At 46.0% G+C, this 27,341-nt stretch overlaps 1 protein-coding gene across 6 annotated transcripts in view; it reads right to left on the bottom strand.

Annotated features, from left to right (window-relative positions):
* Nucleotides 1-20,512: 20,512 nt before the first annotated feature.
* PUF60 (poly(U) binding splicing factor 60) overlaps nucleotides 20,513-27,341 on the bottom strand; it is a 60,032-nt gene continuing 53,203 nt past the window's right edge. For all 6 annotated transcript variants that reach the window (XM_073632375.1, XM_073632376.1, XM_073632377.1 and 3 more), the window contains 3 exons: nucleotides 25,362-25,497; nucleotides 23,035-23,270; nucleotides 20,513-20,941 (listed from right to left, as the gene is read on the bottom strand). In XM_073632375.1, coding sequence (XP_073488476.1) covers nucleotides 20,642-20,941; nucleotides 23,035-23,270; nucleotides 25,362-25,497 — 672 coding nt within the window. In that variant the 3' untranslated portion in view covers nucleotides 20,513-20,641. The remainder of the gene's footprint in view (nucleotides 20,942-23,034; nucleotides 23,271-25,361; nucleotides 25,498-27,341) is intronic.

The raw sequence follows: 27,341 nt of genomic DNA, 5'->3' as shown, positions 1-27,341 counted from the left end.
GCCCCGCTCTCTCCGGCTCTCCAGTCTCTGTCAGGAGGGACTCGGGCCGCCGCTCGGTGCACGACGGGAACTCCACACAGCTACGGCCCCGCCCCTCTACATCCGGGGAATGGCGTCACCTGACCGCGCCTCCGGACCCCGCACGTCACGCGGGCTGCGCTGGTCCGCCGGCCAGGCGTGACTAATAGAGAGCGGAAAAATCGCTGCGCGTCACTGACAGAAGTAAATGTTTCTGTGCAGACCAGAGGAATGGATAGCAGAGAAGTGGCTGGCAGATGCAGAGAGCACTTGCCAACCAGACTGGTTGCTGTGATGATTGTTTCCTCTGAGCACTGTGTGGTCCTGTCCTGGGGGGTCACCCCCTGTCCTGATATAACACCCTGAGCACTGTGTGGTCCTGTCCTGGGGGGTCACCCTCTGTCCTGATATAACACCCTGAGCACTGTGTGATCCTGTCCTGGGGGGTCACCCTCTCTCCTGATATAACACCCTGAGCACTGTGTGATCCTGTCCTGGGGGGTCACCCTCTGTCCTGATATAACACCCTGAGCACTGTGTGGTCCTGTCCTGGGGGGTCACCCTCTGTCCTGATATAACACTCTGAGCACTGTGTGATCCTGACCTGGGGGGTCACCCTCTGTCCTGATATAACACCCTGAGCACTGTGTGATCCTGTCCTGGGGGGTCACCCCCTGTCCTGATATAACACTCTGAGCACTGTGTGATCCTGTACTGAGGGGTCACCCCCTGTCCTGATATAACATCCTGAGCACTGTGTGATCCTGTCCTGGGGGGTCACCCCCTGTCCTGATATAACACTCTGAGCACTGTGTGATCCTGTACTGAGGGGTCACCCCCTGTCCTGATATAACACTCTGAGCACTGTGTGATCCTGTACTGAGGGGTCACCCCCTGTCCTGATATAACATCCTGAGCACTGTGTGATCCTGTACTGAGGGGTCACCCCCTGTCCTGATATAACACTCTGAGCACTGTGTGGTCCTGTCCTGGGGGGTCACCCCCTGTCCTGATATAACACCCTGAGCACTGTGTGATCCTGTACTGAGGGGTCACCCCCTGTCCTGATATAACACTCTGAGCACTGTGTGATCCTGTACTGAGGGGTCACCCCCTGTCCTGATATAACATCCTGAGCACTGTGTTATCCTGTCCTGGGGGGTCACCCTCTGTTTTGGGGGTCACCCTCTGTCCTGATATAACACTCTGAGCACTGTGTGATCCTGTACTGAGGGGTCACCCTCTCTCCTGATATAACACCCTGAGCACTGTGTGATCCTGTCCTGGGGGGTCACCCCCTGTCCTGATATAACACTCTGAGCACTGTGTGATCCTGTACTGAGGGGTCACCCCCTGTCCTGATATAACATCCTGAGCACTGTGTGATCCTGTACTGAGGGGTCACCCCCTGTCCTGATATAACACTCTGAGCACTGTGTGGTCCTGTCCTGGGGGGTCACCCCCTGTCCTGATATAACACCCTGAGCACTGTGTGATCCTGTACTGAGGGGTCACCCCCTGTCCTGATATAACACTCTGAGCACTGTGTGATCCTGTACTGAGGGGTCACCCCCTGTCCTGATATAACATCCTGAGCACTGTGTTATCCTGTCCTGGGGGGTCACCCTCTGTTTTGGGGGTCACCCTCTGTCCTGATATAACACTCTGAGCACTGTGTGATCCTGTACTGAGGGGTCACCCTCTCTCCTGATATAACACCCTGAGCACTGTGTGATCCTGTCCTGGGGGGTCACCCCCTGTCCTGATATAACATCCTGAGCACTGTGTGATCCTGTCCTGGGGGGTCACCCTCTGTTTTGGGGTCACCCCCTGTCCTGATATAACACCCTGAGCACTGTGTGATCCTGTCCTGGGGGTCACCCTCTGTTTTGGGGGTCACCCTCTGTCCTGATATAACACCCTTAGCACTGTGTGATCCTGTCCTGGGGGGGTCACCCTCTGTTTTGGGGGTCACCCTCTGTCCTGATATAACACCCTGAGCACTGTGTGATCCTCTATTGGGAGGGGGGTCACCCTCTCTCCTGATATAACACTCTAAGCACAGTGTGATTCTGTCCTGGGGGGGTCACCCTCTGTCCTTATATAGCACTCTGAGCACTGTGTGATCCTGTTAGGAGGGTCACCCTCTGTCCTGGGGGGTCACCCTCTGTTCTGGGGGGGTCACCCTCTGTCCTGATATAACACTCTAAGCACAGTGTGATTCTGTCCTGGGGGTCACCCTCTGTCCTTGGGGGTCACCCTCTGTCCTGATATAACACCCTGAGCACTGTGTGATCCTGTCCTGGGGGGTCATCCTCTGTCCTGATATAACACCCTGAGCACTGTGTGATCCTGTCCTGGGGGGTCACCCTCTGTCCTGATATAACACCCTGAGCACTGTGTGATCCTGTCCTGGGAGTCACCCTCTGCCCTGTTGATCACTCTTGGCTACAATGTACAGTTCAGCTCCCTGGCTTGGCAAAGCTCCTGTAATTCTGTACAGCCAGCTTTATGATCCAGCCAGTGGCTAAAATAGTGAATAGTGCTGACACATTCTGGCCAGTGATGAGCTCAGGTGTGTTCTGACAGGTGACCAAACCCACCTGAGCTATCCTACTGGTAAGTTAAAGCTCACAGCCAATCATAGGTATGCCTGCATGCAAGGCTCATGTATACCTGGGTCTGAGGGGTGTGGAATGCCTCTGCCACCTATGGTTGGCTTTGACAGCTTCCCGGAAGGATGGCTCAGGCAGGTTTGGACTCCTGTGTGAACTGTGCCATACCTCCCAATCATCCCGGATTCTGAGGGAATTACCTGGGATGCATCCCGACTGTGCCGTACCTCCCGACCGTCCCAGATTCTTTTGGAGTGTCCTGGGATGCATCCTGAGTGTGCCGTACCTCAAGACCGTCCCAGATTCTGCGGGAGTGTCCTGAGATGCATTGCAACTGTGCCGTACCTCCCGACCATCCCGGGTTCTGCGGGAATGTCCCAGGAATGCATCCTGAGTGTGCCGTACTTCCCAACCATCCCGGATTCTACAGGAATCTCTCAAGATGCATCCTGACTGTACCATACCGACCATCCCAGATTCTGCGGGAATATCCCAGAATACATCCTGACTGTGCCATACCTCCCAACTGGCCCGGAACTATACCTGGATGCATCCTGACTGTGCCATACCTCTCAACTGTCTTGGATTCTGCAGGGATGTTCCTGGATACATCCTGACTATGCCATACCTCCCAACTGTCCCAGATACTGCAGGAATATCCCGGGATACTTCACAACAGTGCCATACCTCCCAACCATCTGGGATCCTGCAAGAATGTCAGATACATCCTGACTGTGCTATACCTCCCAGCTGTCCCGGATTCTGTGGGAATGTCCCAAGATGCATCCAGACTATGCTATACCTCCCAACTATCCTGGATTCTGCAGGTATGTCCCTGGATACCTTCTGACTGTGGCATACCTCCCAACTGTCCAGGATTCTATGGAAATGTCCAGGATACATCCTGACTCTGCTGTACCTCCCAACTGTCCCGGATTCTGTGGGACGGTCCCGGGATACATCCTGACTGTGCCTTATCTCCCAACCATCCCAGATTTCACAGGACTGTCCTGGCATATGTCCTGACTGTGCCATATCTGCCAACTGTCCCAGATTCTTCTCAATGGTCCCAGATTGCGAGGGAATGGCCATGGCCTGGGATACTTCCTGACTGTGCCATTCCTCCCAACGGTCCTGGTTTTTGCAGGGGTGTCCTGGGATACCTCCTGACTGTGCCATACCTCCCAAACATCTCAGATTTCATTGGACTGTCTTGGGATACCTCCTGACTGTGCCAGGGCTAGGCTCAGCCCTTCCTTCTCTGAGCTGGCTGCTCAGCTGTCAGCTAATTGCCAGCTCCTATCTCTCCACAGTGACTCACCTGTTGATGATATCCTGCTAGTCAGTCCTGCTTACTTAAGCCACCCAGCCCAGATGATCTCTGCCTTCACCTTGGTCAACATCACAGTGACTGTCTCCTGCACTCCTGTTAAAGACTTGCTTGGCTGACATTACTTCTGGCTCCAGATCCTGCTTGCTGTTCCACTATGCTGATTCCTGGCTTCCTGACTTTCTGGCTTGTCTGACTATCCATTCCAGTTACCGAACTTTGGCTATGTTTTGACTACGGTTGTTCTATTTACTTTTATTATTAAACAAGTGTGATTTAACTGTACTTCTGTCTTGGTTTGATTAATGGTTTCTGACAGTAGGCAAAGGCCATGAATTCAGAAGATGCAGTCAATCCACTTGTTGATATTATTTTTTCCAGATTGGATGAGCAGGATCACCGCATGGATGGTTTGCCATGGCATTACAAACGCTCCTGAGTCGCACGACTCACCTGGAATCTCCCACTGTGGCTGCTCCGGTACAACCTGTGTTGCAGGCCTTCTCTGCTGCTGCCCCAGTCTCTGTGCAGGCACCCGCCTTGAGTATTACCTCTATAAGAGGTATGTCTGGTTCCGCTCCGCTTCCCCAGCGATTTGGGGGCGATTCAGTTCAATGCAGAGGGTTTCTTAACCAGGTTGAGCTATACTACTTTCAGATGCTGCCCCAGGCGTTTCCCACGAACAGAAGCAAAATAGGTTTCGTGATATCTTTTCTTTCTGAGAGAGCTTTGGCCTGGGCAACCCCTCTATGGGAAATGCAAAAACCCATTGTCCTGAGTTACCCAGACTTTGTGGCTTCCTTTAAAAGGGTATTTGATGTTCCCGCACGCTCCCCTTCAGCTGCCAAGTGCCTCATGTCCATCAGAGTACGAGAACTGTTGCCAATTACGCCATTGAATTCCGTACTCTGGCAGCAGAGGTTGCTTGGAACAATGAGGCCCTCATGGCTGCTTTTTCTCATGGTCTCTCGCATACCATCAAGGATACGATAGCAGCCCGAGATATACTCACAGAGCTGGAGAAGTTGATCACGTTTGCCATCCTCATTGACTCCAGACTCAGAGAAAGATTCTCTTTTAAGGAGCGCTTGCAGAAGCCTCCTGTACGTTTGTCTCCAAGCTTTGCAGTCCCACCCTTGCCTCCCTCACCTCCCATGCCTCCTGGTACAGAGTCAGTTAGTGAAGGTGAACCCATGCACTTCATGGCTTCATGCGTCTTTCTGCGGATGAGAGAGCCCTTAGGCGGAGGGAGAAATTGTGTCTTTATTGTGGCCAGGCAGGTCACTTTTTTAAGTCTTGTCCTACCCGTCCAGGGAATGCCTGAACCTGAACCTTGAGGTCCTGTCATGGACAGACCTTAGGTGGCATTGTTTCATCCCCAGTTATCCAGAAGGATAAGCCCCTGGTTTCGGTTACCCTTTCTTGGGCTGAGTCGACCATCGAGATACAGGCACTAATCGACTCTGGGGCTGCAGGCCTGTTCATTGATGTTGCCTTTGTATCGAAGCACTTGATTCCACTGCAGCTGTGTGCCACTCCACTTGCCATTGAGGTTCTTGACAGGAGACCTCTACAGACTGCCCATGTGACTCATGAGACTGTGCCGTTGTCCATGGCCGTAGAGGCACTTCACCATTAGATAATCCAATTCCAAGTTATTTCATCACCTAAGTTTCCGCTGCTTATTGGTCATCCTTGGTTACAGAGGCACAAACCCCTCTTGGCTCCCTGCTGGGGTTCCCTCCTGGTCGCCACAATGCAGTAAGACATGCTTGCAGAAGGTAGCCAAGGTCCCATGCACCTCTTCACTCTCCTCCCTGCCGGAGGAGTACCGCGATTTTAGCAGTTTTCCACTCCTCGCCCTTATTAATGCTCACGAGATTGTATGCCCCTCTCAAATCAAGCTTTGTGAAAACCGTTGCTCCCTTGAGGAGGTCAAATAACTCCATAATCAATGGAATTGGATAAGCATTCTTAATCGTGAAACGATTGAGACCCCTATAATCAATACAAGGTCTCAGTTCACCACTCTTCTTCTTCATAAAGAAGAAACCATCACCAGCAGGGGACGAGAATTTGGGGATGAAACCTCGGGAAAGTGCGTCTGCAACATACTCCCACATTGTTTAATCCTTACCAGGTACTAAGAATGTAAGGGCTGACGCTTTGTCGTAACAATTTTCCTCCACTTCCAAGATGGAATCGGTTCCGGTTCCTGTGATTCCTCCTGATCGTATTCTGGCTACGGTTCGCACCAGTCTCACTTCTCCTTTGGGTGACAAAATTCTTGCCTCTCAGGTCCATGCTCCTCCTGAGAAACCTTGTGACCGCTGCTTTGTCCCAGAGTGTCCGTACTGCCATGCTCCAGACTTACCATTCTCCCTAGGCTGCTGGCCACACTGGGAAGAATCAACTCTTTTGGGCCATTTCCCAACAATTCTGGTGGCCTAGTCTACGTGCTGATGTAACCGCCTTCCTAACTGCCTGCTCCGTGTGTGCTCAGAGTAAGACTCCACGACACCTTCCAGTGGGCCTCCTACAACCCATACCCAACGGAGAGAGGCCCTGGAACCACCTGTCTATGGATTTCATTGTGGAGTTACCCAACTCCCAGGGCAACACAGTTATCCCTATAAAAGTCTTTCCTTATAAAAATAAAAAAGTTTTTTTTCAGTATATTATTTCCTCACCTAAGTTATCCTTGGTTACAGAGGCACAACCCCTCTTGGCTCCGTGCTGAGGTTCCCTCCTGGTCGCCACAATGCAGTAAGACATGCTTCTAGAAGGTAGCCAAGGTCACATGCACATCTTCACTCTCCTCCCTGCCGGAGGAGTACCACGATTTTAGCGATGTCTTTGACAAAGTTCAAGCCGGTAGTTTGCCTCCACACTGGTCATATTATTGTGCTAATGACTTTCAACCTGGTTGCCATACCCCCTCATGGCCAGGTTTACCCTTTGTCAGTCTTGGAGGATAAGGCCACGGAGGAGTATGTTGCAGACGCACTTTCTCGAGGTTTCATCCCCAAATTCTCGTCTCCTGCTGGTGATGGTTTCTTCTTTATGAAGAAGAAGAGTGGTGAACTGAGACCTTGTATTGATTATAGGGGTCTCAATCGTTTCACGATTAAGAATGCTTATCCGATTCCATTGATTACGGAGTTATTTGACCGCCTCAAGGGAGCAACGGTTTTCACAAAGCTTCATTTGAGAGGGGCATACAATCTCGTGAGCATTAAGAAGGGCAAGGAGTGGAAAACTGCATTTAATACAGGCGATTATGAGTACCTCGTAATGCCATTTGGCCTTTGTAACGCTACGGGAGTTTTCCAGGAATTTATTAACGATGTCCTCAGATTTGTTGAAGTTATGTTTGGTGGTTTATCTCCATGATATCCTCATATTTTCCAAGTTCCTGGAGAGCCACCACACAGATGTCTGTCGTGTGCTTCAGAAACTAAGAGAGAACAATCTCTATTACAAACTGGAGAAGTGCGAATTCCATTGTGAACAGGTTAAATTCCTGGGTTGCGTCATTTCCACTGCTGGTTTTTTGATGGACCCAGAGAAACTTTCAGCAGTCCTACAGTGGCCCCAACCCATGGGCTTACATTCTCTGCAGCGTTTTATTGGCTTTGCCAACTATTAGCAGAGGTTTATTCGTAACTTCTCGTCTCTGGCTGGTCAAGCCCCTGACTGATGTGACCAGAAAGGATGGTAACCTACAGAGTTGGTCTCCAGAGTCCATTAAGGCCTTTGAAAGTCTCAAGGCTGCCTTTGTTTCTGCTCCTGTGTTGGCACATCCTGATCCTACGTTACCTTTTATCCTTGAGGTTGATGCTTCTGAGACTGGAGTTGGCGCCCTTCTGTCTCAACGTCCTACCTCTGAGAGCGCTATGGATCATTGTGGCTACTTTGGCTACTTTTCCAAGAAATTGTCACCTGAGGAGTGCAATTACAAGATTGTGGACAGAGAGCTGTTAGCGATCATTTTAGCCCTGAAAGAATGGAGACATCTCCACGAAGGTATCTCTGTGCCGGTTCTCATTCTTACTGACCATAAGAATCTCACATTCTTGTCTGAAGCTAAATGCCTCTCTCCCAGAGGGGCGTGATGGGCTCTTTTCTTGACAAGTTTAAATTACATTGTCTCATCCTTACTCGGTACTAAGAATGTAAGGGCTGACACTTTGTCACAACAATTTTCCTCCACTTCCAAGATGGAATCGGTTCCGGTTCCTTTGATTCCTCCAGATCGTATTCTGGCTACGTTTCGCACCAGTCTCACTTCTCCTTTGGGTGACAAAATTCTTGCCGCTCAGGTCCATGCTCCTCCTGAGAAACCTTGTGACCGCTGCTTTGTCCCAGAGTCTCCGTACTGCCGTGCTCCAGACTTACCATTCTCCCAAGGCTGCTGGCCACCCTGGGAAGAATCAACTCTTTTGGGCCATTACCCAACAATTCTGGTGGCCTAGTCTACGTACTGATGTAACCGCCTTCGTAACTGCCTGCTCCGTGTGTGCTCAGAGTAAGACTCCACGACACCTTCCAGTGGGCCTCCTACAACCCATACCCAATGGAGAGAGACCCTGGACCTGTCTATGGATTTCATTGTGGAGTTACCCAACTCCCAGGGCAACACAGTTATCCCTATAAAAGGCTTTCCTTATAAAAATAAAAAAAGGGTTTTTTTTTTCAGTATATTATTTGGGGATTTTAATTTTTTCGGAGGATATTGTATATTGTTTTTTATTGTATGCTGATGGGGCATTTTTTGGTTAAACTTCCATATTCACTGCACCCTTAACCCCATAGTAAAAATAAAAGTTAGGCATACTCTGGTTAGGCCTATTCTCCCCATTACAAATGTTTCGCTGCTGGCCAATTTTACGCTGCTTTGGTATCTGCGCCCTCTTATTTCCCAATCAGAGTTTGATAGAAATTGACCAGCGGTAGGATCGTTTTTCACCAGCGATTGCTGGGACAGCTTCACTGAACTACTGTCCTCTTTCTGCCAGTCAGTGCTGGCCTTTTACCACTTTAAAAAAAGCATGTGTTGATGCTAAATAGTGTTGCACAAACACATCCGATCACAGTGACATTATACACCACTAAAGAAAGGCATTGCCGCCCCCCTTGAAGTGATATCCCCCAGTGTTGAAAGGGATGTGGCCTGGTCTGGAACAGGAAGGGGTGGTGCAAGTTTGCTGTCCTCCCTTTCCTGGCCACCAAGGCTGCATGCCTGTATAAGGCTTGGTTAGGATATTAACGGGAACACCACACAATTTTTTATTTACTACTTTCAAATTGAAATAAATCAAATTGAGGTGCCAATAAGGGGGTACCTCGGGTCCTCCTCTAATGGGCCCGGACCCCCCTGTTGAACTTTTGGCAGCTTGGTGGACGCAGTTCACTTGAATGTTCAGGGTGCACAATTATTGGAACCAATCCCTCTGTCCAGCTTCAGCCTTCTTCTCTCCCACCCACTGGCTTACAGCTGCTGCAGCGGGAGACACAAGCAGATCAGTTCTGGCAACTGTGCATTTCCCCCCCCTCCGCTGCTCTGGCCACCCCCCTCTTGCAGCTCAAATCCCCCTGAAGGAGGGTGAGAACCTATAAGTAATGATAATGGGGGGGGGGGGGTTACTGTATGCAGAGGGTTAGAGTCCATAGACAATGATAAGGGGGGAATTGTGTACAGAGGGTGAGAGTCCATAGATAATGATAAGGGGGGCGATTGTGTACAGAGAGTGAAAGCCCATGGAAAATTATATGACGGGGAAAATTGTGTACAGAGGGTAAGAGCCTATGGAAAATGATATGATATGGGGGGGGGTTGGGTACAGAGGGTAATAGCCTATGGAAAATTATATGATATGGGGGGGGGGCCCTGTCTACAGCGAGTGAGAGCCCATAGATAATAATGGGAGGATAGGCGCTGTGTGAAACCATAGCTATTGACAATTTTGGGGGGAGGGTTGCCAGGTCTTTTTAGAGCAGGAAAATAAACAATATGAAATATTAATGAAGAAAGTAACCGTTCTATTCAATATTTTATATGCTGACAGCTGTTTAAGCTACTGCCGCTCGTCCTGCATATTATTACAAGCGAAGGGTTAATCCAGAGTCCTATACAAAGTGGCTGTAAATTTTCCGCTCCGAGTTTCCTTAGCAGGCAGCAATGCCTTCCAGGGCAGTACAATTTCCCATTAATATCGATTTTATTGTTTGTTTTTCTTTGCAGAATTCAGAAGCATTTTAGCTCAGCAGGAAGATGATGTTCGGTAATGACATAAAAGGTATAAAACAGGTAATAAAGTGGATTATTACACAAGTATGGCTGCATCCAGTTTCTTTTGGACATGTTGGAAATTCTGCAAATGCATAAGTGCAGCAACATCTCTGTTAATACTAACACTCCTGCTACTTCGAAACATCCCAATCTAACCTCCTCTTTTGACCTGAAAGCGGAGTTCCACCCATATAATAGTCAGCAGCTACAAAAAAGCTCCCAACTGTCCCCAATTTGGAACAAAGTCCCTCTTTCCTCCTCGTTTGTCCCGATCTATATAGGTGTATATAAAACACTCTTTATCTAAGAAAAAGTGTTGCCCAGTGCTAAACCTTTCATCCAATTTCTTGCTCAATTGCTGAGTTTGTAAATTTCAAAAGCCAATATGAAGGAATAGTAGTGCTGGGAGGTATGCTGATGGCAACACCTTCTATTCTCCTACCTATGCACTTCATGCAACCTCTCCAACACTCCTTTTCCTCTCTATGATCACCATCTTATTAGTTTTACTCTCTCCCAACTCCTCTCCCTCCAACCGCCTAACAATTACCCATAGCAACCTTCCTCACCTCAACCCTTCTCATCTCTACTCTGCTACTGACCACCTCTATGACAAAATCCCACCCGACCTGCCCCAACCTAGCCACCTCTGTCTACAACACATCACTGTAATCCTTTCTAGACGAGCTTGTGACCCCTCACGACACACAGAATCAGGCCCCAACCTCTATAGCCTTGGCAAACAGATGACACCAGAAGTCTCAGAAAAAACGTAGCCGCGCACTTGAGCGCCTGTAGCGCAAGACTAAGAGCTCTTTCACATGGGCGGTCCGCTTGATGGACTCCGCTTTGCTCAGTAGGGGGATCGCTCTGCTGATCCCCGCTGAGCAGGCAGATGACAGGTCTACCTTCACTCACTGTGGAGACGGACCTGTCAGAACCCCGCTCTCCTCTATGGGGAGAACAGATGAAAACGAACCACCTGTCCATTTTCATCTGCACCGATCCTCCAGACAGATGGAAATAGGGTCTCCATTCGTCTGGATTTCTCGGACAGGATTGGATATCGGCAGACATGTCACCACTGACATCCGCCATTCTATAGAGATGCCTGAAGTGCCCGATCAATTCCACCTGAAAAACTGAAAGGTGGACCTGATCAGAAAGCCAGTGAGAATAGGGCCTAAGTCTCAGAAAGACAACCAATATAAATCTGCCCTCTAAAAAATACAATTCCTGCCTCTACATTGCCAAGCAGGCCTATTTTATCACGCTCATAACACCTTTTCTTCCAGTCTTCGTCAACGCTTTTCTACCTTTAACTCTCTACTTTGTCCTCCACTGCCTCCACCCACCAACTCACTCACAGCCCAGGAGATTGCAATCACTTAAAAAATAAGATTCATACAATTCATGATGAAATCTCCACTGTACAGATATCTCCCCCAATTAGCACCCCATGTCCACAGGTACACTCAACACTTCCCTCATTAAGCCCTGGTTCACATTGATGCTACTTTGAAATCGCGCTACTTCACTTGAAGTAGCACGATTTCAGCTGCTACTTCATAGACATCTGTGTGGTTTCATGCACAGATGTCTATTGAAGTCGCACCTGAAATCAGCAAAAGTAGTGCAGGAACTACTTTTGCAAATCAGTGCAGCACCGCAAAATCGTTATCACAGCGATTGGAACAGTGCCATTGCCAATAGGCTGCAACTTGTCATGCAATTTCATCTCTCAAATCACATGACAAATCGCTCCAATGTGAACCTAGGCTTAACCCTCTACTATAGACGAGGTTGCTAAACTTTTTTTCACGCCCACCTAACCACCTGCCCCCTGTTCCCTCGCAATTACTACGATCACCCTCTGGCTCTATCCTACACTCTCTAACTCACATCTCTACTTCTCTTCTGCCATCTTCCCCAACTCTCTAAAAACATGCACTAGTGACCCCCATACTTAAAAAGCCCTCCTTGGACCCCACCAATCTTAACACCCTGTCTCCTTGCTCCCCTTTTCCTCCAAACTCATGTCTGGTCCACAACCGACTAAGCAACCATCTTACTGAGAACAACCTTCTTGATCCCCTTCAGTCTAATTTCACCCTTAGTACTCCATGGGAACTGCTCTCCTAAAACTCACAATCTACTAACCGCTAAAACCAATGGACACAAATTGGTTACAAGATGGTACAGATGCCCTGCCAACATAAAACGTTTCGACCCCTCCCATTCAGATGCTTGCTGGAGATGTTTGGGTTCTAGGGGAACTATGCTCCACATCTAGTGGGACTGCCCTCCAGTCAAAAAGTTCTGGTAAACGATATTACACTTGTACTGCAGTCTGATAGCGACAACCCTCCAACCTACACCAGAAATAGTCCTCTCCATGATCCCCGACCCACTGAAATCAGTCAAAAAAGATATACTCCGTCATTTCCTTGCCACGGACAGTAATCCCCCAACATTGGAAATCGATGAGCATGCCCTCCCTTGCGGATTGGGCTATTGTAGTAGACAGAATAAGAGACTTGGAACGTCCGCTAGCCCAGGAAAACGACAAAAGGCACAGTTTTCCATCGCGTTGACCTCTTGGTCCAGGTTTTGGTATTCTTTTGAGTTTGACATGGGCTGAGCGCAAACAACATATCTCCACCCAACAGCCATGATGGAGTGCCTTCATTCTTTCCCCTCTCTCCTAGATACCTTCTTTCTACCATATGAAGTGTTTCCATTACCTATGGAAGGAGTTGATCCCACCAGCGTTTATTCTTTGTAAGCATAAAACTTGGCTCTTACAAACATTCTATGTTTCTATTCTACCTACATGTATCCTGATCCCAATCAGGATGTTGAGAATATCTCAAGTACGATATGGTTTGATTTACTTATTATCTTGTTGCGTTATGTTAAGTATACAAAAGAACTTAAAGCCTCAATGAACCTATTGTAACTGCTATGACCGTACCTCATGTCTATGATATAAGTGTATTTCTTTACTATAATTCTGGAATGTTAATATGGTCTTGTTTCAATAAAATAAGATTGAACTAAAACCAACAAACACTATTCTGTACTCCTACTCCTGGACCTCTCTGCTGCCTTTGACACGGTGGACCACCACCACCTTCTCAAAAAAACTCCACTCCTTTGTTCTCCGGAACTGCGTTGGTTCTCCTACCTATCCCACCGCACCTTCAAAGTCACTTACAATTGTACTTCCTCCTCTTCTGTTCCCTTCCCCACCAGGGTTCCCCAAGGTTCTGTTCTTGGACCTCTCCTATTCTCGATGTACACTGCCTTCCTGAGTCAGCCGATATCCTCCCATGGCTTCTAATACCATTTCTACGCTGATGGCACCTAAATCCATCTCTCAACCCCTCAGCTCACTCCATCAGTCTCCTCACACATCACTAATTTACTAAGAGATTCAAACTCAATCTTTCCAAACCCGAGCTCATAATATTTCCTCCCCAAAGTGAGTGAGGATGGAAAACATGATGAGTAGAACAATATTGCACATGAATATATGGATACCACGGAAGTTTAGAACATTGGATTTAGACTCACATGAATTTACTATAAATGCATTAAAAACTTGGGATGTAGTACACCGACAAAAAAAATTGGGTATATAACTCACCATTAATTGCACTCACTGGAACAAATTTTTTTATCCCAGGGAAAGAGACACTTTTTGGTTTTAAAATATGGAATGCACAAGTAAAAGATATCACTGTAAATGGGAGGATGAAATCACTAAGGGAATTAGAGGAAATAAATGGGTGGAAGATTAGCGAGTGGCAATTTTTTTTCAACTGAAACATTTGGTAAGCACACTACCACAACCATTTAGGGACGGAAAGAAATTAAATCCTTTGGAAAAACTCGGTGGGGTGCAAACCGCACTGAAAAATGGAATATCTAAAATATACGGCATACTGTCAGACCTAGGACAAGGAAAGCCCTCCCTACATACGAAAATGGGAAAAAGAAATGGGTATAAAATTAGAAGACCATCAAGTTGAGAGGATGATAGGAGCAGTATATAACTATGCAGGGGAAATGAATAAGATCAAAATAAATTATAAACTCCTTGCAAGATGGTATCTGACTCCAGAAAGAATCCATAAATATCAACCAGATAAAATCCCACATTGCTGGAGGGAATGTAAACAGAGGGCTACGATGATACACATCTGGTGGGAGTGCCCAAAAATTAAGGACTATTGGCAGGAAATCCTGGACTATAAAAGGAGTCATAACTGGAGAAAAGATAGTCAATAGCCTGCAGACATGCCTATTTCATGATTCCAAAATTCCAAAGAAGCAATATAAGAAAACATTAACTCCAATACTTTTGAATACAGCAAAGGGTCTAATCCCCAAAAAATGGTTAAGCATAGACAAACCGGACAGAAGAGAGTGATTTGAGCGAATAGAACACTATAGCAAAATGGAATACCTATGTTGTACAGATAAAGGATACTCAGGAAAATACAACAGAATAAGGGTAAGATGGAAAAACTTTAAAATCTTGGAGAAATACCTGGAAAAGATGATGGCGGCCGAAAGGGCCTGAGTAGAATCTGAAACAAAGAGGGCCGAGAGGAAAACAAACCAAATGGCTAAGGGGTGGGATGGGTTAGGGGGGAGGGTTACATAACGGGACAGGAAAGAATAGAGGTTTATAAGATAAGTAGGATAGACACGAAAGTAGTGAATACATTTTAAAAAACAAATAAATCAAATTTCTCCGGAAAATGCGGATAATAGAAAACAAATAAAATGAATAAAGCTTGCGATAATTACCACGACGTGAAAACGAGGAGACAAATGAATGTAAAGTTGGAGTAAGTCTCTCGACAGAGTTCGCTGAAGTGGTATTGAAAAAAAAAAAAAATTCCTCCCCCACATGCCCTTCTCCTGACTTCTCTGTCTAAATCAGTGGTTCTCAACTCCTGTCCTCACTAACAGGCCAGATTTTAAGTATTACCTTGGGGAGATGCAGACTATAGAATGCTGCAATCACTGACCAACAAATTATATCACCTCTGATGTATTTCAGTTATCTTGCAAACCTGGCCTGTGAGTGGGTCCTGAGGACAGGAGTTGAGAACCACTGGTCTAGATTGACGGCTCAACTGTCAACCCGTCCCTAGATGTCCCAGGTGTAATCCTGGACTCTGAACTATCCTTTCTGCCCAACATCCAATTACTTTCCAAAGTTTGCCACTTCAACATCTCCAAAATATACTCCTTCTTAACCAATGACAACACAAAGCTCCTAATCTACACTCTGGTCATCTCTTGCCTCGACTACTGCAACTCCCTCCTCATTGGCTTCCCTTTACATAGGCTATCCCCCCTTCAGTCCATCATGAATGCTGCTGCCAGGTTCTTCCACCTTAACAACCGATCAGTGTCCTCTGCCCCTCTCTGCCAATCCCTCCACTGGCTTCCGCTCACCCAACAAATTAAATTCAAAATACTAACAACTTACAAAGCCATCTACAACTCTGCCCCCCCGCCCCACCACTACATCACTAGCCTAGTCTCAAAATACCAACCAAATCATTCTCTTAGGCCCCTGGGGGCGGAAGGGGGCGTCGGCGGTAAAACAGCGCTATTTTTAGCGCTGTTTTACCGCGGTATTCGGCCGCTAGCGGTGCGGTTTTAACCCCCCGCTGGCGGCCGAAAAAGGGTTAAAACCCCTTGTATAGCGCGGCTATAGCCGCGGTATAGCCGCGCTGTCCCATTGATTTCAATGGGCAGGAGCAGTTTAGGAGTGGTGAATACACCGCTCAAAAGATGCGGCTGACAGGAGATTTTTTCTTCTCCTGCCAGCGCACCGCTTCAGTGTGAAAGCCCTCGGGCTTTCACACTGAACAAACAGCGGAGGCTGTTTAGGGGCGGTTTGCAGGCGCTATTTTTAGCGCAATAACGCCTGCAAACCGCCCCAGTGTGAAAGGGGCCTAAGTTCCTCCAAAGACCTCCTGCTCTCTAGCTCCCTTGTCACCTCATCCCATGCTCACCTCAATGACTTCTCCTGAGCCTCTCCCATCCTCTGGAACTCATTACCCCAATCTGTCCAACTATCTCCTACTATGTCCACTTTTAGACGATCCCTGAAAAACCTCTTCAGAGAGGCCTACCTTGCCCACAACTGTATTTCCACCAGCTCATCCCCCACAGTTAAGACCTTTTCTATCTCTTGACCCTCCCTCTTTGTAAGCTCCAACGAGCAGAGCCCTCTGATTCCTACTGTATTAAATTGTATTGTAATTGCACTGTCTGCCCTTATGTTGTAAAGCTCTGTGTAAACTGTTGGTGCCATATAAATCCTGTATAATAATATACCAGTGGAGACCCCAATTTTGTTGGAGACCCCTGGCACCACCCAGTACAATACTATAACACCATCATATAGATCTAAACCAGCAAGCTTAGTTATCGCACCACATCCCTGATATTTTACTAAGAACACCAGTGAGGACAAAATCTGGGACCTTTTAGATACTACAATACTACTACTACACCAGACTCTCAACCTTTGTACTCCAGAGGAACCCTTGAAATAATTTTCAGGTTTCTGGTAATCCCTGCTTAAATGTATTCATTGGGGTCAGTGCAAAGAATGTTCCTTACATTGGTGATCAGTGACAAGAATGTTCCTTACATTGGTGATCAGTGAGAAGAATGTTCCTTACATTGGTGATCAGTGAGAAGAATGTTCCTTACATTGGTGATCAGTGAGAAGAATGTTCCTTACATTGGTGATCAGTGAGAAGAATGTTCCTTACATTGGTGGTCAGTGGGAAGAATGCTCCTTACATTGGTGATCAGTGACAAGAATGTTCCTTACATTGGTGGTCAGTGACAAGAATGTTCCTTATATTGGTGGTCAGTGGGAAGAATGTTCCTTACATTGGTGATCAGTGAGAAGAATGTTCCTTACATTGGTGATCAGTGAGAAGAATGTTCCTTACATTGGTGATCAGTTGGAAGAATGTTCCTTACATTGGTGATCAGTGGGAAGAATGTTCCTTACATTGGTGATCAGTGAGAAGAATGTTCCTTACATTGGTGATCAGTGAGAAGAATGCTCCTTACATTGGTGATCAGTGAGAAGAATGTTCCTTACATTGGTGATCAGTGAGAAGAATGTTCCTTACATTGGTGATCAGTGAGAAGAATGTTCCTTACATTGGTGATCAGTTGGAAGAATGTTCCTTACATTGGTGATCAGTGAGAAGAATGTTCCTTACATTGGTGATCATTGAGAAGAATGTTCCTTACATTGGTGATCAGTGGGAAGAATGATCCTTACATTGGTGATCAGTGAGAAGAATGTTCCTTACATTGGTGATCATTGAGAAGAATGTTCCTTACATTGGTGATCAGTGAGAAGAATGCTCCTTACATTGGTGATCAGTGAGAAGAATGTTCCTTACATTGGTGATCATTGAGAAGAATGCTCCTTAAGGCTGCAGTATACATTTGAATCGAACTGGATGAAATGATTTACTCTTTATAGAGACTGTTGGGAAAACTGGATAAAATGAATGAGATTCTAATTACATTTAAAAAAGTGGCTGTAAACATATGCATATCAGAAAACTGGAGTATAAATAGTGTATTTATTGGCGAATAACACTTACTTTTTCACACTAAAACTCGGGTGCAAATAGCACGTGCGTGTTATACGCCAATACTTCAATTTTAGCTGCCTCGGAGGGGACAGGGACGAGCGCTGTCAGATTACATACAGTGAGAATCTCCTGTTTACTTGGCGGCCTCTGTAATAGGAAGTCCCGTCTCCTCGGCCGCCATTGGACCACTGTTCTGTCTATCATAGGAGATTCTCACTGTATATAATCTGTCTGCGCTCATCCTGTCCCCTCTAGGCTGCAGATGGGCATCGATCAGGCTGCACTGATGGCAATGGTGAGGCTGCTGCATTGATGTGGACTGATGAGGTTGCATTGATGGCACTTGTGAGGCTGCAGATGGGCATTGATCAGGCTGTATTGATGGCAATGGTGAGACTGCAGATGGGCACTGACCCTTATTTTGTTTCAAAGTTCCTCATTTAAAATTTAAGTTTTTTTCCTGAAACTTCCCTCTTAAAATTAATGTGCGTGTTATATGCCGATAAATACGGTTAATCATAAATGATGCAATGACTGAGCTCTAATCAAACTATGTGGGATACAAAAAAAAAAAAAAGAAATGCAAAAATATTAATGTGCAAGTTTACATCCTAATTGCAGATTACCATCCAAGAATACATGATACAAAATAATTTCACATGGATTACATAAAAAATTATAGAAAGTGTATTACCACTTGCTGACCAGGCCTTTTCTGGAACATTTTGTGTAAAAGTAAAAATCTGTATTTCTTGCTTAGAAAATTACTTAGAACCCCCAAACATTATATAGATCTATACTTTAGCAGAGACCTTAAACAATAAAATGGGGATTGTTGCAATATTTTATGTCACACAGTATGTGCACAGAGGTCTTTCACTTTAATGACTTTTAATGCAATAAAACACCAAAGATATCCCAAGGTCTCCAGGAGTCCAGGCTGTAAGAGGTTCCGGTTGTCAGGAGTACAAAGTACCGGGTGATACTGACTCTGGAGGTCCTCCAAATATTGGCCTTCATTACTTTGGCTATCCTCATCAGGCTCCTCTTCATTTACTGATCCATACAGACGCTGTGGTATCCAGTGCCTGCCTGTGTGATCCCTGGCTGGGGTTATAGCCATCTGCTCAGCGTGGTCCCCTGTAATAAGGGACCAACGCTCTCTGGTAAGCGGCAGTAATTTCTTAAGGGTGGAGGTCTCATCATTGCACTTATTCACTTCAATGCAGAACCAGACCACTCGTCACTTTGGGATCTGTTTTTCTTTATATGGACTTCCTATGTACTAATCAATTGAAAAATATTTTTTTCACTTTGCTGTGCACTTAATGTATGGACATTAGTTTATTAGTATGTTATATGTCTGCACGTTTGCACCATTTTTGTATTCATTATCACTTTGTTTTTTATATATTATCAATATATGTGTGACATTTAATTGTTTTTTTTCATCACACTTCCCATTAGCGCGACTTTATTTCTTTATTATTCCGATTTGTGTAGTAAAAAGTGGCTGTAAAGGGTTTACAACCACTTAAAGATGGAAGTTTACTTCCTCTTTAAACGTCAAAATGAGGTATTACTATAGGCTGGCCAGCAAGTGGATAATAGATCAATCAGGCTGGGTTCACACCTATGCGAATTGGACAGGAGATTGTGACCGGTGTTCTATCGGATAGTGCCCGTTGTCGAGAAGTGCCTGGGACGAACAGGGCATGTGCCGTGCGGAACAGCACAACAGCTGATTTTACGATCAGCCGTTGTGACAGCGCCTGCGCACAATAGCTGTCGGAAGAAATGTTTGTGTCAGATTATGCCTTGCGCTGCTGAGGCGTGTTCACGTCGGTGAGAGGGCGGATTTGTACATGATGGGGCGGATTTTTAAGCAGAACAAGATTTGTTTTGCAGCATTGGCCATCATTTAAAAATCCGCCCCCATTATGTACAAATCCGCCCCTCACAAACATGAACACGCATCAGCAGCGCGAGGCACAATCGGACACCAAAATATCTTCTGTCAACTATTGTGCGCATGTGCCGTTCCTCCTGGGCACTTCTCAATAGAATACCGGCTCTCTATGGAGCCGGTTCACATATCTCCAGTGCGGCTTGCACAGGAACGCTGTGCGTCTTTGGCTCAGTTTTAGGGTCGAAATCAGGCAAAAATTTGTCCCCGATACGGAGAACAGGAACGCACTGGACCCCTGCTGCGAGCCGCATCCGTCGGAGGTGTGAACCCAGCAGCCTTACTTACGAAGCTGTGTGTCAGATTGGATTTTTATTCGATTTTCAATTTTTTTTTATTTGTGCTCCAACCTGTAAATGTTTGTACTTTAATGTAATATAGTTTGAATCTACTCTTTACTTGGGTATCTAAATTCGGAAGTATTGCAAAAATGATATGAATAACTAAGTTGGCAGTATTTGTCCAGTAAATGACTGCCATAGTTTTTGCCAACACCTTTTACCCCTATTAAGCAGCAGGTGTCTTACACCGGGTATACAACCTCCATTATCACAGTGAACAGGTAATATTTAGCTACCATCCCTTGCTCAGTACCAGGTCTGGGAGCAGCAGAATAGGGGACAGACATCATGAAAAAAAAAAAGAACAAGGCTTTATTTCCTGTGGTTCTACTCCGCAGAATAAAGACAATCCACAATCATATAAAATAAACAGAACAAGGACAATGGGGTGGGAGGGGGAGGGGTAAAAGTCCGAGAGGTTTCATGCAGACAGGTCGCTGTTGTCGAACCTCTCCTGGTCATATACTTCTGCTACTACTTTCCTTCCTGCAAACCAGCGTCCGTTAAGGGCCTGGATAGCTTTGTGCGTCTCGCTGGCCATGGAGAATTCCACAAATATTTTAACGATTATTTCCGCATCTTCCTCCTCGCCCTGCTTCTCCTGGTAAATGATCACCCGGTTCACCGCGCCAAACTTGCCGCACTCCTCCGTCACTTCCCCTTCTAGATCGTCGTCGATGTCTCTGGGGTCAACCATATTGCGCAGGACCATAACCGTGGACTGAATGAGAGGAGAGAAACCGGTTAACAATAAAGGAAGGTGGAAATACTACAAACACAACGAAACAGCCCAGTACATTCCAGATGACAAGGAGCAAATTTTCTGCAATTTTAATGTGAAATTCTATTTATTGGGGTCACCCAGGTCTGCCAGATAGAATTTAATCTCACTCAACATGGACGGTCAACCAACACGCAGGAGCTCATTAAAAAAGTAGCTTTAACCCTTTCACTGCTAGAGCTGGTTTTGCACTTTGTTTACATATAAAAATCTTTTTTTTTTTTTTTTTTGCTAGAAAATTATTTAGAACTCCTTAACTTTTTTTTTTTTTTTTTTTTTTTAAAGCAGAGGCCCTAGGGAATAAATTGATGGGTTTTCAAAAAAAATTTTGTGCAGTGGTTTTTCAAACGCAATTATTGGGAAAAAAAATACTTAACATTTTAATGCAAATACATAATGCATAACCCAATTATTTTGCACAATATAAAAGATGTCACACTGAGTAAAGAGATACCAAACATGTCACGCATTAAAATTGCACACACCCGCACAACGGCAACAAAGGACGAAAATTTTACTATCTATAGGCGACGCTTTAAATGCCTTTACAGGTTATCACTTTATATCCACAGAGGTGGTCTGGTGCTAGAATTACAGCCCGTGATCTGACGCTGTGTCAGATCTGAAGCAGTGTGAACTGCCTGTGAGTTCTAGGTGATGCGGGAACCGGCACTGGAATCGCACTGGTTCCTGCATTGCGCTGGTGTGAACCGGCACTCAAAAGTCTCTATAGGTTACCTGTTTAGAGTAAACTGTGAATAATGGGCTTGGAATCATCGCTCTCACCCATGTGTGTGCAGTAATAAGTACCGTTATCACAATCAACATTTTCACACATAGGTGCCCTCGACACATGTGTTTAAGTTTGTACATGTGGGGAGCTCAAACTTTTTTTCAACAAGCTTTATTTTTCATCACATAGACAAAAATTCCATATGTGACACATTCTGTTTAACCAGCAGTTATAGGGGGTGTGTGGAAATGATAGGACGACTGCAAAGCCACCTGATCACTTCCATCTGACAGCCAGCTTGTCAGAATTACAATCACTACCGGTGCCTTCAGCCACCGAGAGTGTATGTAAACACCCCCCCCCCCCCCCCCGCCACAACCGACGTATGGCATACAGCAGAGGGAATAAATAGGGTTAAGCTGATATCCTGGCTGCAATTCAATCTTGCACAGCTCTAAAAGCGGTAAAGGGTTTTGCTGGCTTTTCTCATCCAAGCATTATGGCCATTAGCATACTTGGAAAAGGAAGCACTTCCAACCCATTCAAGAAGGATCCTGCAGCATTTTTAAAATGTGATCTGATGTACAGTTTGTAAAGGTTTGATTTTTAGTTATACATCAGCCATATTGGCCCAGTAAACACACAGCCTTTGCTTTTTTTAAAGTGTATGCAAACCCCAAATCTATTTTTCAGCATGTCTGTCTCATCTGAATGCAATATTCTTAAGTCAATCGTTTTGTGAATCCGTTTCAAAAGTTACTTACCTGGAGATCCTGCCAGTAACAGCACTTCCTGCTGCAGGCTGACCAAGCTAAACCAGTGCATTGCAATTAGCCGCAGCATGGTCAGCTGCAATGCACATTCCTTTAGCGGCCACTGGGCTGCCTGTTGGGGTAACTGAAGGAACGCATATTGCAACAGAAGGTGCTGCTACTGACAGGATCTGTCAGAAAGAAAGTTTGCAATAAATTTGCATCTGATAGAAGTGTTGGATGTAGAATCCCTTGTCCCCCGCCAGTGTTCATTTTATTGATGAAAATATTTTCGTCATAAAAATTTCCTTAGCGGCAATTTTCCAGTGACGAAAACTAAACGAAAATTATTGCACTGAATTTTTGTCAATTGACGAAAACTGGGATAAAAAAATTGATTCCAAATTTCGGCAACGAATTAAAAACGGAGCGAAAATGTGATGGAGGGACCTTTTACTTATAAAGATATCAAACAGCTGAATCTGTGTCTGTGTAGTTTGTTCAAACCTTGTGCCCCGGTGTGCATAATAAACTGCCCTCACACTCACCTCCTGTTTTCGCATAAGTTTCTGCATGACCATGTGGCGTGCGCTGCTCCCGGAGATACTCATGTGCTCCTGCTCGCTCAGCATCTCTGGCCTTTCGGACTCCAGAGCTGGCTCCTCTTCTTCCTTCTCCTTCTTCACCTCCAACTGGGTTACTGCTGGGGGGCTGGACAGAATGGGGTTCACCAGTCCCACCTGAGGAATAGTCACTGGTAAAGGTGGCCGCACTGGTGTCACTCCTGTGGAGGAAACACAATCTTAGTTATTAATAGACATTTAAGGGACATTTTCCGCATGCAAATGCACACAAGTCAACAAGTCATATCTGTCACTAGCTTATGCAGCTTGCCTGTCCTCCTTTATTGGTGGACTGTGGGGTTTATTTACTAAAGCTGGAGTGTGCAAAATCAGGTGCACTTCTGCATAGAAACCAATCAGCTTCCAGGTATTATTGTAAACGCTTAAATGAACAAGTTGAAGTTAGAAGCTGATTGGCTACCATGCACCAGATTCTGAGTGCTCCAGTTTTAGTAAATCTTCCCCTGTGTGTTACATGCTCTGCTGTGCTTTTTGTGGAACATTATAAAGAAGAATTCCAGTAGCCCTGATTTCGAACATCGGAGACCCATCTATGTGAAAAACAGAGTGGCTGGCTCTACCTACATTTGTATACAATCATTTGACTGATGCTCCAAATGGACTTTTGTGGTTTTAAAGCTTTTGTTCTGTCTTTTAGGAAAGCCGACCTCCAAACAACTATTTAACACCACTGCCAAATCCTGCTATGTAATCATTTAGTTTTTTTTTACCCTAATGCATTCTATGCAGCTCCCCAAGCCGTTAGTGCAGATGGAGGAACTTGTTAGATCTCTCAGCTTATGGGTCACCATAATACTGAGCATTTTTACAGGAATGGGAAGCGCTGGGGTGACCTCAGTTGTTGCTGCTATTTGTACAATCACAGGTGGTGGTGGTGGTGGTGACTAGGAGAGAACTGCAGTATGGAGAGAGGGAAGGGGCGACAAGGAAAGAAGTGCAGTATGGGGAGAGGGAAGGGGCGACGAGGAAAGAAGTGCAGTATGGGGAGAGGGAAGGGGCGACGAGGAAAGAAGTGCAGTATGGGGGTGGAGGGGTGACGAGGAAAGAAGTGCAGTATGGGGGTGGAGAGGTGACGAGGGAAGAAGTGCAGTATGGGGGTGGAGGGGCGACTAGGAAAGAAGTGCAGTATGGGGGTGGAGGGGTGACGAGGAAAGAAGTGCAGTATGAGGGTGGAGGGGTAACAAGGAAAGAAGTGCAGTATGGGGAGAGGGAAGGGGCGACGAGGAAAGAAGTGCAGTATGGGGGTGGAGGGGCGACTAGGAAAGAAGTGCAGTATGGGGGTGGAGGGGTGACGAGGAAAGAAGTGCAGTATGAGGGTGGAGGGGTAACAAGGAAAGAAGTGCAGTATGGGGAGAGGGAAGGGGCGACGAGGAAAGAAGTGCAGTATGGGGGTGGAGGGGTGACGAGGAAAGAAGTGCAGTATGGGGGGGGGGGGGGCTGGATGAGGACCTATAAGGGACACTTGGAATGTATCATTTTGTAATGGAGTTCTGAATTTATTTATTTAGATTCCTTATGTAATATTATATGCCCTAAAGAAATGTTGGATGTTCCACATTAAATGCATATTTTTAAATAATTACACGGCAATGTGTTTTGTATGATAATGGCGTTGTGTAAGGCTTACTATACAATATGATTGTTAAAACTCATTCAGCTTTACCATCATATATATAGTATAGGGGCCAGACTAATACTATCCAAAAAGATTGCTTGTTTGCCCTCATATTATGTGTTTTGGTAAAACGAAGACCTCATTCACAAGGGGCGTACTACAGTGTACACCCATGTCAGGGCCATGTTAACCTGCAGAAAACCTGTGCATCCCCATGCAACAGTCCTATTCATGTCAACTAGGATGCAGTGGCTGCAAAAACACAGTGGCAGCTCCCAGTCTGATATAATGCAGATAAACGGCCCTGAACACACACACCATTGGCCTTCCGGGCCAGGCACCCGAACAGATGTCAAATTGGAAGCTGCAGCTCTATCTATGCAGCTGCTTCGTCCCAAATGATGTGAATGTCACTGCTTGCATGGGGGATGCACGAAACACCTGTGCATTCTTGTGCAGGTCAACACAGTCCTTACACAGGCGTATGCTGTGCATACCCATTTCAGTATAGAGGCAGACAAGACACAAAGCCTGTTGCCTTCTAACCTATAGAGGCCGGAAGATTCACTGAATCAGTTACAAAAAGCATTTATAAGACATTTTATAAAGTACCCACCTGTAATAACCCCAGGGGCTTGTGCTGCCATGACTGCTTGCGGTAGTGCCCCCAAAGGCTGTGCCAGCGTTAGTGCTGGGGACACCAGGCCAGGACTTGTCAGTGTGCCAAGGACAGCCGCTCCAGCCACTGCTTCCTGTGAAGAAGAGAGGGGTGTATTACACCACAGCCATTCCCAAATAGACATGTCTAGTGATCAGATAAATTAAAATGTTACAAGACACAAAAATGTCACTAGATCCTCAGGTAATGGATGCTATGTAGACTGATCTCCGGCCTTTCCTTCAAGCTTGCACGGTTGTACCGGCTCCTCTCCTGGACAGAGATGCCTTACTATGTTTTTACTGCACACTGCGAGCTTCTCACAAAGTAGCAGCTTTTTTTTTTTGGCTATAAATCAATTTATTTATACTATATGAATGTAAATTGTAGTTTTTGTAACAAAATGATTTTGTGCAGATAAGTTCCATTATGTAAGTCCTAATGCACACTGGATGTTGTGATAATTCTTGTAGACACCTTTCCTCCTTGCAGCAGCATTTTGGCAAAAAAAACAAAAATGCTTGACGCTTGTACACAAGTGTAATGCATTTAGGCGCATTAAGTGTTTGGGCGTTAATTCATTAAATTGGTCAGAATAATCATTTCTAATTTACGCCCCTATTAAAAACGTCCAATGTGAACCAGGTGGAGGACTTGGTTTTGACCTCAAAGCAGAAATGAGAGACGTACAGAGGGACGTTATGGAACATGTTCATTTATTCTGAGGAGGGGAAGGTTCTCATTGATGTGACTCCTAGTGGTTGAAGGTCTTACCAGGTCTCATAGTAGACTAAATCAGAGTTTATATATTATAATTAAATTTGAATCTCCCTCCTTCCTTCCCTTCCTCTCCTCTTTCCTTCCTCTCCCCTTTCTTTCCTCTCCTCTCCCCTTCCCTTACTCTCCACTCCTCTACCCTTCCCTTACTCTCGCCTTCCTCCCCTTCTCTTCCTCTCCTCTACCCTCCCCTTCTCTTACTCTCCTCTCCCCTCCCCTCCCCTTCTCTTACTCTCCTCTCCTCTCCCCTCCCCTCCTCTTACTCTCCTCTCCCCTCCCCTTCTCTTACTCTCCTCTCCCCTCCCCTCCCCTCCCCTTCTCTTATTCTCCTCTCCCCTTCTCTTATTCTCCTCTCCCCTTCTCTTACTCTCCTCTCCCCTTCTCTTACTCTCCTCTCCCCTTCTCTTACTCTCCTCTCCTCTCCCCTTCTCTCACTCTCCTCTCCCCTTCTCTCACTCTCCTCTCCCCTCCTCTCCCCTTCTCTTACTCTCCTCTCCCCTTCTCTTACTCTCCTCTCCCCTTCTCTTACTCTCCTCTCCCCTCCCCTCCCCTCCCCTTCTCTTATTCTCCTCTCCCCTTCTCTTATTCTCCTCTCCCCTTCTCTTACTCTCCTCTCCCCTTCTCTTACTCTCCTCTCCCCTTCTCTTACTCTCCTCTCCTCTCCCCTTCTCTTACTCTCCTCTCCCCTTCTCTCACTCTCCTCTCCCCTCCTCTCCCCTTCTCTTACTCTCCTCTCCCCTTCTCTTACTCTCCTCTCCCCTTCTCTTACTCTCCTCTCCCCTTCTCTTACTCTCCTCTCCCCTTCTCTTACTCTCCTCTCCCCTTCTCTTACTCTCCTCTCCCCTTCTCTTACTCTCCTCTCCCCTTCTCTTACTCTCCTCTCCCCTTCTCTTACTCTCCTCTCCCCTTCTCGTTCTTTCCCACCTGTTTTTTTTTTTCAATTATATGTACAAATTGGGCATTACACCATCACTTATAGAACTAACCTGGCAGTTTCACTGATATGAGATTATTCCCGGAATTATGATTCAATATGACAGCCCTAAGGGGTGTTTCTTTCATGCTCTCTAGATGGATTTAAGCCCTCTTTGGTACAACTCTGTTGCAAATGTAACTAGCTATCATTGAATATTTTGTATACTTCTTCTCTTACATGTCTAT

This window comes from Aquarana catesbeiana, linkage group LG05, assembly GCF_042186555.1.
Source record: "Aquarana catesbeiana isolate 2022-GZ linkage group LG05, ASM4218655v1, whole genome shotgun sequence".
Classification (NCBI taxonomy): domain Eukaryota; kingdom Metazoa; phylum Chordata; class Amphibia; order Anura; family Ranidae; genus Aquarana; species Aquarana catesbeiana.
Note: the sequence above shows the minus strand (reverse complement) of the source record. Positions and strands in the feature narration are given on the sequence as shown.